The sequence below is a fragment of the Podarcis vaucheri genome (assembly GCF_965113315.1).
Source record: "Podarcis vaucheri genome assembly, chromosome: 11".
Taxonomy (NCBI): Eukaryota; Metazoa; Chordata; class Lepidosauria; order Squamata; family Lacertidae; genus Podarcis; species Podarcis vaucheri.
In genome coordinates, this window is record NC_138749.1 from 40664539 (window position 1) to 40679980 (window position 15442).

Genomic DNA, 15442 nt, shown 5'->3' on the forward strand with positions numbered 1-15442 from the left:
TGAAGTTGATTAACAGTAATAATAATAGTAATAATAATAATAATAATAATTTTTATTTATACCCCGTACAATATTCCAGTACAATCCTATGCAGTTCTACCCAGAAGTAAATTGGACTGAATTCAATTGGACTTACTTCTATGTAAGTGCTCTACTTTAGAATTGCAAGTTATTTGTTCAAAAGCAATTTTCTTCATGGCTAAGAGGAGTTGATTTTCCCCATCGTGGAAAATTAGACAATGTTTGCATTTCATAGGAGCAAACATGGTGAATTAACAGAATTATATTGTCGCATCAGATCTGGCTGACATTTGGCTAGTGATATACAAAGAGAAATACTTACAGAGACTAGGAGCTAAATATTTTCCTTAGATATGTCTCCCATTTGCTAAAGCAGGCAGCAGAGATGCAAAGCAAATACTCTACCACCAAGTTATGAGTCAGTTGTTGCATTAAGAAGGTCACTATGTGGATCTACTAGGAAACTTATTGGGGTTCCCCTGTTCCCCCACCATCACTTCTCTTCTCCTTTTACTTATCCCTTTTTTTTACTGTAAAACTAGTGTCAGTAATAACGGTACAAGTGAATTCCTCTAGCCACCTGACTGGTGAGGGAGAAAAAGCATATAGTTTATTGTCAGTGGTGTAGCAAGAACAAGAAAAGCAACTTACCTGAGCAAATTCTATATAAAGTCTTTCTAGTTTTTCAAGGAGGTTAAAACAAAAATTGGCATCCAAACAAAGCGAAGAGACGAGACAGTCTTGTTAAGTGTCATTGGCCTGGTCTACTTCTTTCCATTGCTATTTTTGTCCCATAAGCTCAGAATCTGATTAGTATATTTAATTCCATGGAGCTTCAAGAATGGCCTACCTTTAATCAGCCTATTGGCACCCACCTTTTTTCCTTCACATGTTTTAACAGACTGAGGGGGGAGAGAAAGATAAGGCAAGGGTTTTTTTCCCCCTTGCGTTAATTCTTATTTTTAAAAACAAAGTTAGGGCAAATTTAAGCAACATCTTAGGCAAAATATATTTAATAAGACTGTATCACAATAAAACACCAACAGCAAATACTTTTGTGGCAAACTACAAATAAATTGAGTGCGGCATAAGCTTTCAGCAGAGTATTCAAGGGGTGATGAAGCACAAAGTATAGCCTCACTTACTCAAATGTTAATGTTACTTACTGTCCATATTGGATTTGGTGTACCATTTGTGCAAATGAGGCTCCGGCAACCGAAGTACAGCAGGATAACTGTTTCACTGGGGTCTATCATAGGAATAAAGAGGTTTATATTTATGTGGAAAAATCATAAGGCACTGTCCTCCAATTATTTAAAAGTGGCTTTTGCAGCAGCCTGTGGCTGAGGGATACAGAGGCCTTAGAATACCTGCTTCTAGTAAATATCTCTCCCAGTCTTCCTCTATCCTAATGGCTCGTCTGCGAAGCAAAAAAGTCCCTGAAATACAGGTATCCACGTGTTAGGCTCAAGAGCCTGCTCCAGTACACAAAAGCATTAGCTCTTTGCAATCCGTTTTTTCAGCCCAGAGAAAGCTTATTTTCTTCTGCTCTGGTTTTGAGAAATGGCTGAATGCCTTTAGGTAGAATGATTTAGGCTGTAAGTGTATCACAGCCTGAAGCAACAGTCCAGGAAAGCTAAAATCAGAGAGGTGTAAGTAAACTCTGTAAAATCAAGAGTAACCAGTTGGAAGCGAATGCAACTTTCAGGTGGGAAGTTACATTTGAAAAGGTCCTCTCTCATCCCCGACTTTAGGCAATGTTAGACCTTGAGCGATTTGAGAAATGAACCGTATGCACAAATATGTTCTGGAGACTAAAAGATTGAGGTTGCAATCCTAACACGTTTTACCAGGGAGCAATGACCTCTGTAAAGTACACATGCACAAATGTACTGCAAAATCCCTAAAATGGTCACATGTGATGCTGAATGATTAATTACATCTAGTTTAATTCCAACACCGTAGCAGCTACAGCAGTGATACAAGACAGATAAATCAGCTCGCTGGATTTAAAGATTAGCGTTCATTCCAATCCAGTGCTTTATCAACTGGTGTGCAATGGCTTGATGTGGTGGCACAAAGAACGCATTCTGGTTCCTTTTGTTCAGAATTCCCAAAACCTGAAATATACAAAATATCATATTTGAGCAAGTTAAATCCAGCAAAGAAATTTGCGTAGTTCATCAGGTTAATGATCCACTATATGAATGATTTTATGGCTAGCAGCCAATTGCTTTAGAGAAGAGATGTGCAACTGGGCTAGCCCCAGTTTGTTTCATAACGTATTTGAGCTCACTCCTCCTTGTGCAATTAATCGTTTACTATTTCCCTCTGCTGAATGTATGACTAAACCTGTGGGAGAAAAACCACACGCATGCTCCATGACCTTTTCTAGAAAATATCCAAGACACTAATATATCCTAGGCCTTGGTGTATGTATGTAATCCGACACGTTTGCCGATTACACTTTGTTTTTCAGTGAGTATAAGCAAGGGGCAGCTGGGTGGTCTTTGAATTGCATTTATCTGATCTGCCCCTTAAATTATGATTGTTGGAAATGAAAACAGCCAAATGTTAAAAAGCAATGACAGGGAGGAAATAGGAACCATGTCACTCTATGATTCAACTTTTTAGTGGTATATTATCCTGAAAGTTGAGAGTCTGAATACTTTTATACAAATGGAAGCTATTATTATAAAAGGAGGATCACTTCTTCTATTTTCATCTCTATTAGTAGCAGGATGGCACAAAAGGTAAAGCCAAATCCGGATGATTGCTGTGTCTACAGGACTTTTAGAGCTTGTTTATGAAATTTGTCTATGCAACTTACTGGAAAGATCTATGGGCTCAATACAGGAACAACTGTCTATACCAATTCTTTTAGCAACACATAATTTTCAATTTCAACGTAATCACTGTACAATAAGGAGAGTACGAGGACTCTTTTGTCTGCCTGGGGAAAAAAGCATATCCATACTGCATGCTCTAACCAATACAGTCAGAGGGCAATCAATAAGAAAGGAAATTAAATTGAACTTTACCTCTTCTCTACTGAACCAGCGGGCATCTTCTATTTCAATGTTGTCAACTTTAATTTCTGTAGACACTGCCGCCGCTATGCAGCCAATCATTAGGGACGAAGGCATCGGCCATGGTTGACAAGAGACATACTGAACATGGCCCACTTTAACTCCACTTTCCTCCTCTACTTCTCTTCGAACAGCATTTTCAATTGTCTCACCTAATCAAAGAAGGGAAAGAACAGTTAACTGACAAACCTCCAAGCTAGAATCACGTCCTGTACTTTATAGCATCTCAAAAGATCTAAAGCTTTCTGCACAGATCAGAACACAAATCAGAAGTATCACAACTAAAAGGAAGGCAATATTTCCAATAAAAATGCATCTATAATAGCAACCTTGACATCATGCCTTTAGGGGGAACATGGGTGGCGCTGTGGTTTAAACCACTGAGCCTCTTGGGCTTGCCGATCAGCAGGTCAGTGGTCCAAATCCCCACTACAGGGTGAGCTCCCGTTGCTCTGTCCCAGTTCCTGCCCAACCTAGCAGTTTGAAAGAATGCCAGTGCAAGTAGATAAATAAGTAGTGCTGTGTCAGGAAGGTAAACAGTGTTTCTGTGTGCTCTGGTTTCCGTCATTGTGTTCTGCTGCACCAGAAGCGGTTTAGTCATGCTGGCCACATGACCCGGAAAGCTGTCTGTGGACAAACACTGGCTCCCTCGGCCTGAAGCAAAATGAGCACCACACTGTCCAGGGGTCCTTTACCTTTTTACCATGCCTTTAGAGTCATGTGCAGTTATATCCTTAGAACTATTTCGCTGCAATCCTGGAGCACATCTTGGATGTCATGTGGCCTTCACTTTTCAAGGCACATAAGACATATGTAGGCATAAAAAGACTTAATGACTACAATGTATGTTACAAGAAAGCAGAATTGACATCCCAACAAACTGACAATGGATTAGTTCCATGACAGCCCCTCTGTGGAAGGAGTCTTTCACAGAAGGGGTTCCAAAGTCCTGGGGAAATTGGTTATTTTTCTTTTTGGGGATGCCAGAAGCTACAGGAGAAAGGGACAAAAATCATCCCAGTCTGCTTACACAACTTCAGAACCAGCCAGAGTATACAAATTAGTGAATTATTAAATTAAACAGAACAGATTTCCAGGTATGCCTATACACAGTAATATGGTTTGCTGCAGGCCAAAGTTCAAAATCAGAAATCAAAGGAGTAGTTTTATATTTAACATCTGGGATGGAAATAAAGGAAAGAAACAATATATACAAAGAGAACTCACCAGGCTCTATAAATCCAGCAAGGCAAGTAAACATGCCTGAAGGAAATCTTTTTTTTCTTCCCAAAAGGCAGTGGTTACCATCTGGATGAATAACTTGCATTATCACTACGGGATCTAGAATTCAAGTGAGAGAAATGTATTCAAATTTAAACTGTTTCAAAAGACACCAAGAAAGAACATAAGTGTGCTCATTCTCACTCAGCATTATCATCTCCTTTAAAAGCCTGAAATCCAATTCTCTCCAAGCCCCCCAGACGGTAATCTTAATGCAGGTTCCTTAAAAATACTTATTCACCTGTTTTTTGTAACACAAATGTCTTGCGGGAATATACCTGCCTAGACCAAAAGTGAACTTGGGAGATAAATTACCCTGAGCTGCAGTATGCGTTTGGTATAAATTCTGGAGTAAATGACCTAGTTGCACACTCGACAGAAAGCAGTGACCTAATCAGCAACAATTCTTGCTTTCAGCTTCAGTCACATATTAATGGTCCAGTGGAATACATTTTCAACTGCAATGCACAATTCAAAGTACAGTCGGATTCAGCTTCCTGCAGAGAAGTCATGACAGCAGGTTTTCCAGGTCCTGTTGAATACAGTATTCTCTCATATGCTTCAGGATTCTTTTCTGTCTTCTCTCAATTATCTATTCCAGAGTCCCTTTCTGGAATAGAATAATCTTCTCCAGTGTGTGTTTTCACTGGGTGACCTTAGGTCACTCACTCACTCTCAATCTAACCTACATCACAGGGTTGCTGTGAGGATGACATCGGGAGAACTATGTACGTCACCTTGAGCTCCTTGGAGGAAAATTGGGGTATAAATGTAAATGATAACAGTAACAACAAAAGTACATTGAAAAGTCCTTATAATTTTCTGATGGCCCCAACCCTACTAAGGCATCCCTCAGGTGATGGCCATGGTTTGCACTGCTAGTTTGTACAAAACATACTTCCCTGAGTGTGTGAGGGAGCATATGAGTCTGAGGTTTATGCCTGCTCATTCTCCAAAACTAACACTATAGTTTGATTTTGCATCTGAACAGACCCTGTGACTCTTGTCTATATTTTGGTGTGAATTGTTATAAAATGATTCCCATTTGCCCTCCTCTCTGATGTCAAACTATCATTGATTGAGGGGGAAATCAGAGGGCTTTGGCCTGACCACGATTTGATGGCTTCATTCAAGCTTTTAATCTGTTGCTTTGCTGTTCATAACTGTTCTGTGACTCTGCTTTTAATCTGTGGGCTTTTAAACAAACTGAGCACCATCTTTTAAGTATCAAGCCAATCCTTTTGCACTTTGATATCCAACCTTCTTGCTGCATTCTCCCCTTTCTGTTGGCTGCTCGACCTATACCGTTTCCTTGCTGTCAAAATGACGGATATGACAATCCCATTAGGTAAATACGTTTCAAAGACTGATGACCTGTGGAAAATATATGTGCTGCAAGGCATCCAGCAAAGGTTTCAAATCTTGCTGACTTCTAGTTTTGTTAAGGAAATGTCACTAGAAACACCAGCTGTTGGCTCAGCGGTCTTGTATGTCTCCTCCTGTTCACAACTCCCTTTGTTTAAGCTTCTGAAGAACCACTTAATACCACATCCAACTAACTTTCTCTGTGAATATTACAGAACTGGTAATATCAGTCAAGATCGCGAGGACAAAATAAAGAACTAACGATTAAAAACAAAATAAAATACATGCTATGAGAGGAAAGGGCAGAAAGATGGCAATAAAACAGTGTGGAAGCAACGTCAGACTATGCATGCAAAAGATCAGATAAAAACTTTAAAAAAGAATATCTATACTAGAATATGTTTTGCGTGCAAGTTGACAGGAATAGGATGGGCCAACTAAGTCATCCTTGGAGTAGATCCATTGGTATCAATGAACTTAAGACCACTTATTTCAATGGATCTACTCCAGGGATGACTAATACTAGCTGTCACGAACGGTCTGTTTTTAATACAAAAAAATAAACAAGGAACCAATGTTTTAATGTGATTATTCCTGCTGGCCACAGTTCCTTCTTTCTCCCTTTCAGCATGTGCAGTTTTACTAGGTTGGTTTCAACTAGATAATAAGTTCAGATTGCAAGGAACTACAGTGGGCTGCCCTGAAATTCTTGCACCGCTATTGGGGAGAAAACAACGTATTTGCAATTCTCTTACCAACTCGTGGGTAGCATGTGTTGTGAATGCCCTGATGGCTGAGACAGTCTTCCTTTAAGCAGGATTTCTTGTAGCCTCCATCTTCTAATTTGGTTGCGCTGCCGCATGTTGGGCAGAACTGATACCGGCTATCCCATGCCAGGACAGATCTAGCCTGGGCGATGACTCCTTAAAAAAGCAACCACAAAGTGCAAATAATAAACATGCAGGGTTCTTTCTACAGCACAGATTGCAACATCAGCATTCCAATTCACCATGAAAATCAACAGAAGAACCCTTTCATGTTATGCTATTCAAGCGGATACATCAGTTCTCGTTCTAATACTGTGTTACTTTTGGCCACTTTGGGTCTTTGCATATGGGGGCGATTTACAACATCAAAAGTACGGTGTGAGATGACAGCCTTGAAAGCTCAACCACAGCAGGGTTTCCGTATCGTTGAAATGTTCCTGATCTTCGAAACAGCCAAGCTAAAGACCCATGAGGTTGCGGTTCACGTAACCAGAATGCTTTTGTGAGAGACAGCAGACAAGGGCAATGGAAAATCAGCCCTAACTTTCTTTAGCCAAGAAACAAAATACAGCCGCATCTTGAGGAGCAGCAGTAGAGAACAAGGAAGGAAAGGGGACAAGAAGGGCAAGCAAGACGCATCAAGCCGTGTCCGCGGCAGTGACTGTGATAACCTTATTCCTAGAACAATGTTATGGTTTTCGCTGAAGACATATGCTCAATCCAGGCAATCCAGTAAGCAGTAGCCCACAATACAAATTGAATGCAGAAAAACCTTGCTAGGAATGAGAACTAAAAAGGATAAATAAAATCAACCAGTTTTCTCCCTGCACTAAAAAGAGACAGGTAGGTAGCCGTGTTGGTCTAACACAGTCGAAATAAATATCTGAAGAAGTGTGCATGCACACAAAAGCTTATACCCAGAACAAACTCAGTTGGTCTCTAAGGTGTTACTGGACAATTTTTTATTTATTTTTTGGCTAAAAAGAGAAACACTTAGGGATCTTACCAGCTTCATTTTCAGACAATTGCAGCAAGGAAGGCATAGGTGGATGAAGAAAATAACACTCTTGATGCTTCTGTATAAATCTATCAGCAGCAGTAGCATCCATACTGAGTGCAAACCAAGCAACCAAACTATCGTCTTCACCGTTGCTTGCCTCTTTCCCCTTCAGAGTAGGAGGCAAGCTGCCTTTCACCTGAAGTTCTACTCCAAGAAAAATCAGCGTGATGGTTTCTGGCTGCTCCAGATATTCCTTTACATCCTTGTAAGAAAGCTTATGGAGTTTAACTTTTGGATACTGGGAGGTATCTTTTTCATCATCTGATGCAACTAATGGTCTTAAATTTGAAAAAAGGATGTATACAGTAGTTGGCTGCTTCTGTTTTATGTTCAACCATTTCGCATCTGTTCTCTTCTCACTCTTCCTATCAAGCAATGTCCTGCAAAAATAGATTTCGCGTTCTCCAATTTCACTGGTCAGGAAAAATGGCTCCAGTCCACTCTTCACATTAGCTAATAAGTTAGCTATATTCTTATAGCCCCAAAATTTAGCAATGTCCAGTGCTGTCTGGTTGGATGCATTGGTCATGGACTTGTCACACCTTATTTCAAAAAAATAAAATGAAATGAAAAATTGTTAACACACCTTAATATAAGCAACATTTTTATATAGAACTTCAGAACATATAAGGTACCATAAAACCACTGCACATTGCACGTTCCCTCACTCACTTCTGGGCAGCAGCCCTGAGCGATGGAGGGCCACTCAATTGATTCATTTATTTTGCGGCAACCCACATAAATGCAGTTGCAAACAAGTGGAATGTGCATAAGTTTGGAGGATGTGTGTGCCTTTATTGTATTTAATGTATTATAATTTGAATTTCATAGGATACAACATAACATACAACAATAATAGCATTTGATGTAAGAAATAAAAGCATCCATTAAGATACAATTAAAAATCAATATGAATACTTAATGCACTGCACCCACTGTTCACAGCTGTTGCTTCCACTCCTAGACACATTGTGGGCCCCCTGAATGAAGGGTACCCATCACTGGTATCTTTGGATCAAAGTTTGGGAAACCCTGCTCTCAAAATACACCAATTCTCTTGCAAAAAGTTATTACTTTGTGAATCTTATCAATTCAAGAAATGGTGGCTAGCACAATTAACCTCCCCAGCCCCTGCCCCGGGCTTCAAAATGATCAATGGAAGCATCTCTGTGTACATGATGTTCATAGAATAAGAGAGTTTGAAATATAAGAGGATTTGATTTGATTTACTTTTATATTCCAACATTAATGTTAGCCCCAAATTCAGGAGTCTGTATTGCTCTATCAGGATTAAAACTACGAAGATAAGCAATTTCCGTTTCCCCACATAATCATTCCACTGTGTTGTGCAACATGGCAGCAAATATATTTAGACAATTTGAATAAATTAGTTGGCTGTGTTTTTCTCACCCCTTTTCGAGCAGAGCCTGCACGGTCTCGAAGTGCCCATTTCTAGTAGCATACATCAGGGCTGTCCAACCATTCTTCCCAGTTTCATTGATAAGTGAGGGAGAATGACTGAGCAATGTTGCAAGCCTGGTCTTGTCTCCAACAGCAGCAAAATTGTGAAGCTCAGAAATCAACTGCTGCTTTGGATTCCCTTGAACGTCTTGCATTTTCTGCGAACAAAGTTTTAAAAACATGAAAAGGGTATACAGGGTGTTGATCTGGTTTAATATTATATTGCAATATATACTGAGGACAATATAATGGAAATGGCTTAAATGTAACTGGGACAACTCTCATCCTCAAATGATTTTCAGGAAAGCCATTCAGGCTGTTTGCAGAAAAAACAACTCAGAACTGTTCTCTAGGGCTCACTTGGCAAGTACTTTCTCTTTAGCACACTCAACATGCTTTGTTTTTAACTTTTGCCACCTAATAGGGCCTAATAGTGTAAGGTTGCACAATCCATATAAAAACAGAACTCTTCCATTTTCTGTTTTGATGAAACCGGTTCACAAATGTGCAGTCATCAGAAGAGGGAGGCGATAGCTAGCTGTTTGTACACCCTGAAGATAATCATAGAACCATAGCGTTGCAAGAGAACACCAGGATCATCTAGTCCAACCCCCTGCAATACAGGAATTTTTTTGCCCAATGTGGGGCTTGAACACACGTCCCTGGGATTAAGAGCCTCATGCTCTACCACCTGAGCTAAAGGCTTGAATAGTAACTTGAAGAGTTACTCCGCAGTTGTAGTGGATGTGCTTCCAGCTTAAAGGCTGCAAGCCCGCATATATCTGGAAACACAGTTAGCTCTTGCAGAGGTTTCCAGTACCAAATTCCAGTGCTGGGTCACTTAAACCAATCAGGGGGAGGGGAAAAAAAAAGTGCCTCGTATCATGTGACGACTACCACCTAGAGCTCATTCCAAAGGTGAAACTTGCACTGTCCTGCACCCCTCTTTTTGGGTAACTTTATTTACATGTGGTCTTTTTTTTACATAGTTCTAAAAGAATAACTACAAATTAAAAGGAAAGCAAAAAATGAAAGCAAAACCACAACCAAACAAGGACACAACTTAAAGACAACCTAAGGGCTTCACTTCCCCTCTCTTCTAAGTTCCCAAGTTCTACTCTACTCTTACTAATTTTCTCTGACTTCCTCTTATACTGCTGAATTTATTCAAGTCCTGCTCATCTATTCACTCGTTTATACTGTTTTTTTTAAAAAATACTCTACAAACGTTTTCCAATCCTTTTTATATTCTTGACGAACAAGACGCACCCCCTCATTTTTTTTAGACAGCAACCCCCAGATTGCTCGCTACCCCCTCTGGCATCCTCCTGTTGCCATATAATATAGTACCAGAGTCTGGATCCTCCTTCTCCCCTGCCCTCCTGCTCGCCAAAGAGGAAACTTTCGGGGGCAAAGTCCAGCCAGGCTCGCTTCCCAGGGAAGGGAAGGCAGATGTGGACCCCTTTAAAACGGGTGGTTAAAATGGGAGGCCTCCGAAGCAAGGTGTTGAGACCAGGGGAAGGGCGCTGAAGGAAGGACCCTGGAAGAGACCGTTACACCACCTTACGGCTCTTCGCCTCCGAGGAACGCTTAGGTAACTCGCCCGCGGCCACCTCCTTCCGGGATCACCTGGACAGGCCCTGCCCTCTCCCGGAAGAAGGAGCAAGGCATCCTGGGAATTGTAGTTTCCTCCCAACTGGGTCCCTCCGTAGCCCTCTAATAATACTTTATTTCATACAAATAAGTGCAGGATATTTTAAACATCTGCATTTTTTTAAAAAAAAGAAAATAAAAAGGGATGCTTTCGTTTATTCTTTCTGGTGTTTGTATACTATTTTTTTTGGCGGGGCGGGTCGAGAATAACAAAAACAGGTTCTCTGGTGGTGCGTCTTTTTAAAAAAGAGTGGGTTCTCGTTGCGCTCGTTTTTTTGCAATAAATAAATGGAAGCTCAGTGACATAATGATAATAATAATCCATAAGACCCTCCCCTAAGACTGGCATAAGGCAGCAGTCTAGCTGAAAACGGATTGGGGGCATAGCTGTCAACGGTTTCCTTTTTTAAGGGAAATTCTCTTATTCCGAATAGGATTCCTCGCAAGAAAAGGGAAAAGTTGACAGCTGTGATTGGGGGCTGGTGGCAAAAGGTGACACGAGTTGTCTGTCAGGGGAAAAAAAAATCTGTGCAAACAACAAAAATCTAAATGTAGACCATGTACTGGTTTAGAAATGCTTCGAGAGTATTAAAGGTTAACAGAGTCACTTTTACAGCACAATTCATGCACGCTGACCCAGTAACAAAGTCTCCTGAGTTCTGCTGGGGCAGGGTTCCCGCCTGCAATCCTAAATTCACTTACCCAGGAGTAAGCCCCCTAGTTCTAGAACTGCACATCCTAAGCAGGCACCATCCCGCCTAAGTTCCAGCCAGTATGCAAATTCTGAATAAACTATAGTAGTACAGCTTATATTTAAATCAGGTGGAATCTTGCCACCATTATCAACTTGCCATCATTGTCAAAGCTTGTGTAGATTGCACCTATACTAATTGACGGGCAGAACAAACTCATGCACCAGTTATTGGGAGGAGGGAGGCTGGAGGTGAAGAAGGATGATACACTGTTACTATGTCAGCAGAACAGCTGGTTTTTGCTGTATTCTGTGGCCTCTTACATCAGTGTAATTTATGTATAAAAGCTTCTAGAAGCTTTCTAACAAAGGCTTTGTCAAAAACAAACATGTTCTTCAAATTATAAAATGCAGCTGTCTAGCTCTATCATCTATCTATTTATCTATCTATCATCTATCTATCTATCTATCTATCTATCTATCTATCTATCTATCATCTATCTATCATCATCCATCTATCTTGTTTATTAAATATATACTGCCTTGGAACCTAAAAACTTCCAAGATGACTTACAAGTAACTGAGTTCGATACAAAAACTAATATCACATAACCGGTAAACTACAAACCTAACAATAAATTTAATAACTAAGAAAATCAGCAGCTTTCTGATGGCTGCTTCCATCTAATCCTAAAACTGGTTTGCCCCTGCGTTCATATAAGGCCACAGCTCAAACGTTTTGTGCTCTTGAGATAAGTGATTGTTTTACAAATTGACCATCAAAGCTCTGCTCCAACACTGCCCTCAAAGCTTACTGATATTTTAAAACCAGGACATCTCCTCCTCCTCCTTCATTAAATAATGAAATGTCTTAAATCAAGTTAAGCATTTTAAAAGGGAAGAAGTAGAAAACAGTAATTGGAAATAACATTTTAAAAGAGAGGAAGTTTCATTCTAGTTGAAGGGTACCTTCCTCCCTCATTACTTTTGAGAAAAGTCCCAGTGACAGTGCTGTGTCAGCAGTCCCTAATGTGTCTGATCTTTAACATCTCTGGGAGGGTTTCAGCTGTCTTCCAAGGTATCATTACGACAGTAATGCAATGCTGATTGCCATGTTATTCAGAGAATATATTAAAAACCACCGAGAAATCCGGGTTGACTAATAAGCAACCTCCTCAGCCTTGCAAGCTGGCAGCTCTGGTCTGCCATTTCTCCACACATATGTCTCAGTCTCTTGTGAAATCGTACAGGTTTTAATTGTGAAGCCACTTCTGATGGTTAAAAATACAGTGGTACCTCAGGTTACAAACGCTTCAGGTTACAAACGCTTCAGGTTACAGGCTCCACTAACCTGGAAGTAGTACCTTGGGTTAAGAACTTTACCTCAGGATGAGAACAGAAATTGTGCGGCGGTGGCGTGGCGGCAGCGGGAGGCCCCATTACCTAAAGTAGTACCTCAGGTTAAGAATGGTTTCAGGTTAAGAACAAATCTCCAGAACGAATTAAGTTCGTAACCAGAGGTACCACTGTAAGTAGCAAAGATGTATGTGCAATGTGTATTGATCTGTCTTCATTCCTGCATTGTGTTTTAGAACAGTTGTCAGCCTTGGACTTTATTTGCCAAACTGATTTTGAATGCTGGCAAGAGAGAGGGTGATTTGTTCCTGAGTTCAGATAATTGGCCAGTGGCTTGGTTTGGATGGGCTTGTCCTCTCCCTGAAGGAACAGGTTCATAGCCTAGGAGTGTTCCTGAATCTACTGCTGTTACTAGATGTCGAGGTGGTTATGGTGACCAAGCATGCCCTTAACCAGTTTTGGTTGGTGGTACAGCTATGGCTGGTTTTGGATTGGGATAGGCCAGGGGTCTGCAACCTTTAAGACAAAAAGAGCCACTTGGACCCATTTCCGAAAAACAAACAAACTGGGAGCCGCAGAACTCGTCAGTATAAAAATAACTTTTTTGTCACTTTTTATTATTTCTTTGTTTGACCCCTCAGAATTACTCCTCCTCATAGAAATAAACGTTAAATTAACAAGTTACCTTTTTGTGTGTGTGTGTTCTTCACTCCCCTTCAAAACAGTGACCAGCGTACATGCCCCCTTTCAATGCAGTGACCACCGTACATGCCACTTACAATGTAGCGGGCGGGCGGGAAGGTGACGTCGGGACGGTGCATGACTAACGCACGCACCGCCCCCATGTGACGTCACAGCCAGTACAGCGCCCGCCACAGTGGGGAGTGTCGGGGCGCACAATGCGCCTCTTTCCCTCGCTAGTATCCGCCCCGGAGCCGCGGCAAAGGTGTAAAAGAGCCACATGCGGCTCCGGAGCCATGGGTTGCAGACCCCTGGGATAGGCTGACCACTGTGTCCATAAGCTAGTAACCTCCAGACTGGATTACTACAATGAGGCCTGCATGCTGCTGTCCTCGAGGCTGACTCAAAAGCCACAGCTTGTGCTGCTCAACTAATATGACTGCTCACTGGGGTGGAATATTACTGTCATGTTATTCCACTGTTGAAAGAATTGCACTGGCTGTCCATTAGCTATTGAACAGAGTTCAAGGTGCTTTTTTAATCATAGAATTGTCAAGTTGGAAAGGACCACAAGAGTCATTCAGTCCAATGCAGGAATCCTTTGCCCAATGTGGGGCTTGAACCTATAACGCAAAGATTAAAGTAATCATCAAGTGTTATTATAAGGAAATTAATAGATATTTCACAATATGCTTGAGGTTCTAATAAGCCAGGTCTCGGTTTAACAAAAGCAAGTTTCCATTCATATTCATGATTTATAGCCACATAAAAGAGTACCAGATCATGCATATTCCCTTATTCTAGGAGTAAATTGTACAGCCAGTTTACTGAAGCTAAGCCTGCCCGAGTCTGCTCTGTGCCTGGACTCAGCTTGGGGAGTGCATGATGGAGCCTCACAATATGCTAAATATGCTAAACAAAGCAATGATGTACCTAATGCAGGTGTCAGAGACCTCCAGATGTTGCTGGACTACAACTCCCATCATCCCCGACCATTGAACATGCTTGCTGCCAGGCTTGATAGGAATTGTAGTTCAACAACACCTGGCAGACCAAAGGTTCCCTACTGAATACAGTGGTACCTCAGGTTACAGACGCTTCAGGTTACAGACTCCGCTAACCCAGAAATAGTACCCTGGGTTAAGAACTTTGCTTCAGGATGAGAACAGAAATCGTGCTCCGGCCGGCGCGGCGGCAGCAGGAGGCCCCATTAGCTAAAGTGGTACCTCAAATTAAGAACAGTTTCAGGTTAAGAACGGACCACCGGAACAAATTAAGTTCTTAACCCGAGGTACCACTGGTACTATTTCTAGGTTAGCAGAGTTTGTAACCTGAAGCATCTGTAACCTGAAGCATTTGTAACCCGAGGTACCACTGTATTCTATTGTAATGGTTTGATCAGAAGAAAAAAACAAAACAAAATCCAGAGATTAAAGGTCCCATGCTCTACCGACTGTACAAAACCCTATACAGTGGTACCTTGGTTTTCAAAAGCTTTGGTACTCAATCAACTTGGAACCCAAACACTGCAAACCCAGAAGTAAGTGTTCCGGTTTGTGAACTTTTTTCGGAAGCCAAAAGTGCTCTGTTTTGAGTGTTACTCTTCCGATTTGAGTGCCACACTTCCGTTTTGGTGTTAAGCTGAGGTCTGTCTGTTTTTGCTATTTATTTTGCGTTTAGCTTTTGCGGCTCTTTTGTTTTGTTTTTGTGACTGTGTGGAACCCAGTTCAGCTACTGATTGATTGATTGATTGTGTGACTGCAATACATTGTTTATTGCTTTCATTTTATGGATCAGTGGTCTCGTTAGATAGTAAAATTCATGTTAAATTGCTTTTTTTAGCGTTTGTTTTTAAAAGTCTGGAACGGGTTAATCCATTTTGCATTACTTTCTATGGGAAAGCACGCCTTGGTTTTGGAACGCTTTGGTTTTAGAACGGACTTCCGGAACGGATTAAGTTTGAGAACCAAAGTACCACTGTATAGTTTGGGACCAAGATACTTGAAAGATTATCTCA

At 41.0% G+C, this 15442-nt stretch overlaps 1 protein-coding gene across 3 annotated transcripts; it reads right to left on the reverse strand.

The window, feature by feature from the left end:
• Positions 1 to 1018: 1018 nt before the first annotated feature.
• NUDT12 (nudix hydrolase 12) lies at positions 1019 to 10689 on the reverse strand. 3 transcript variants are annotated; one of them, XM_082191525.1, is made up of 7 exons: positions 10395 to 10665; positions 8994 to 9202; positions 7530 to 8125; positions 6512 to 6679; positions 4338 to 4451; positions 3063 to 3262; positions 1019 to 2141 (listed from the first exon to the last, which is right to left on the reverse strand). In XM_082191525.1, exons 2-7 carry the CDS (start codon positions 9197 to 9199, stop codon positions 2031 to 2033), a joined length of 1395 nt encoding a protein of 464 aa, XP_082047651.1. In that variant the 5' UTR covers positions 9200 to 9202; positions 10395 to 10665; the 3' UTR covers positions 1019 to 2030. The 3 variants fall into 3 exon arrangements, with proteins under 3 accessions (XP_082047651.1, XP_082047650.1, XP_082047649.1); XM_082191524.1 differs by lacking the exon at positions 1019 to 2141 and having other exon boundaries at positions 2170 to 3262; positions 10607 to 10689; XM_082191523.1 differs by lacking the exon at positions 1019 to 2141 and having other exon boundaries at positions 2170 to 3262; positions 10395 to 10667.
• Positions 10690 to 15442: the final 4753 nt, after the last annotated feature.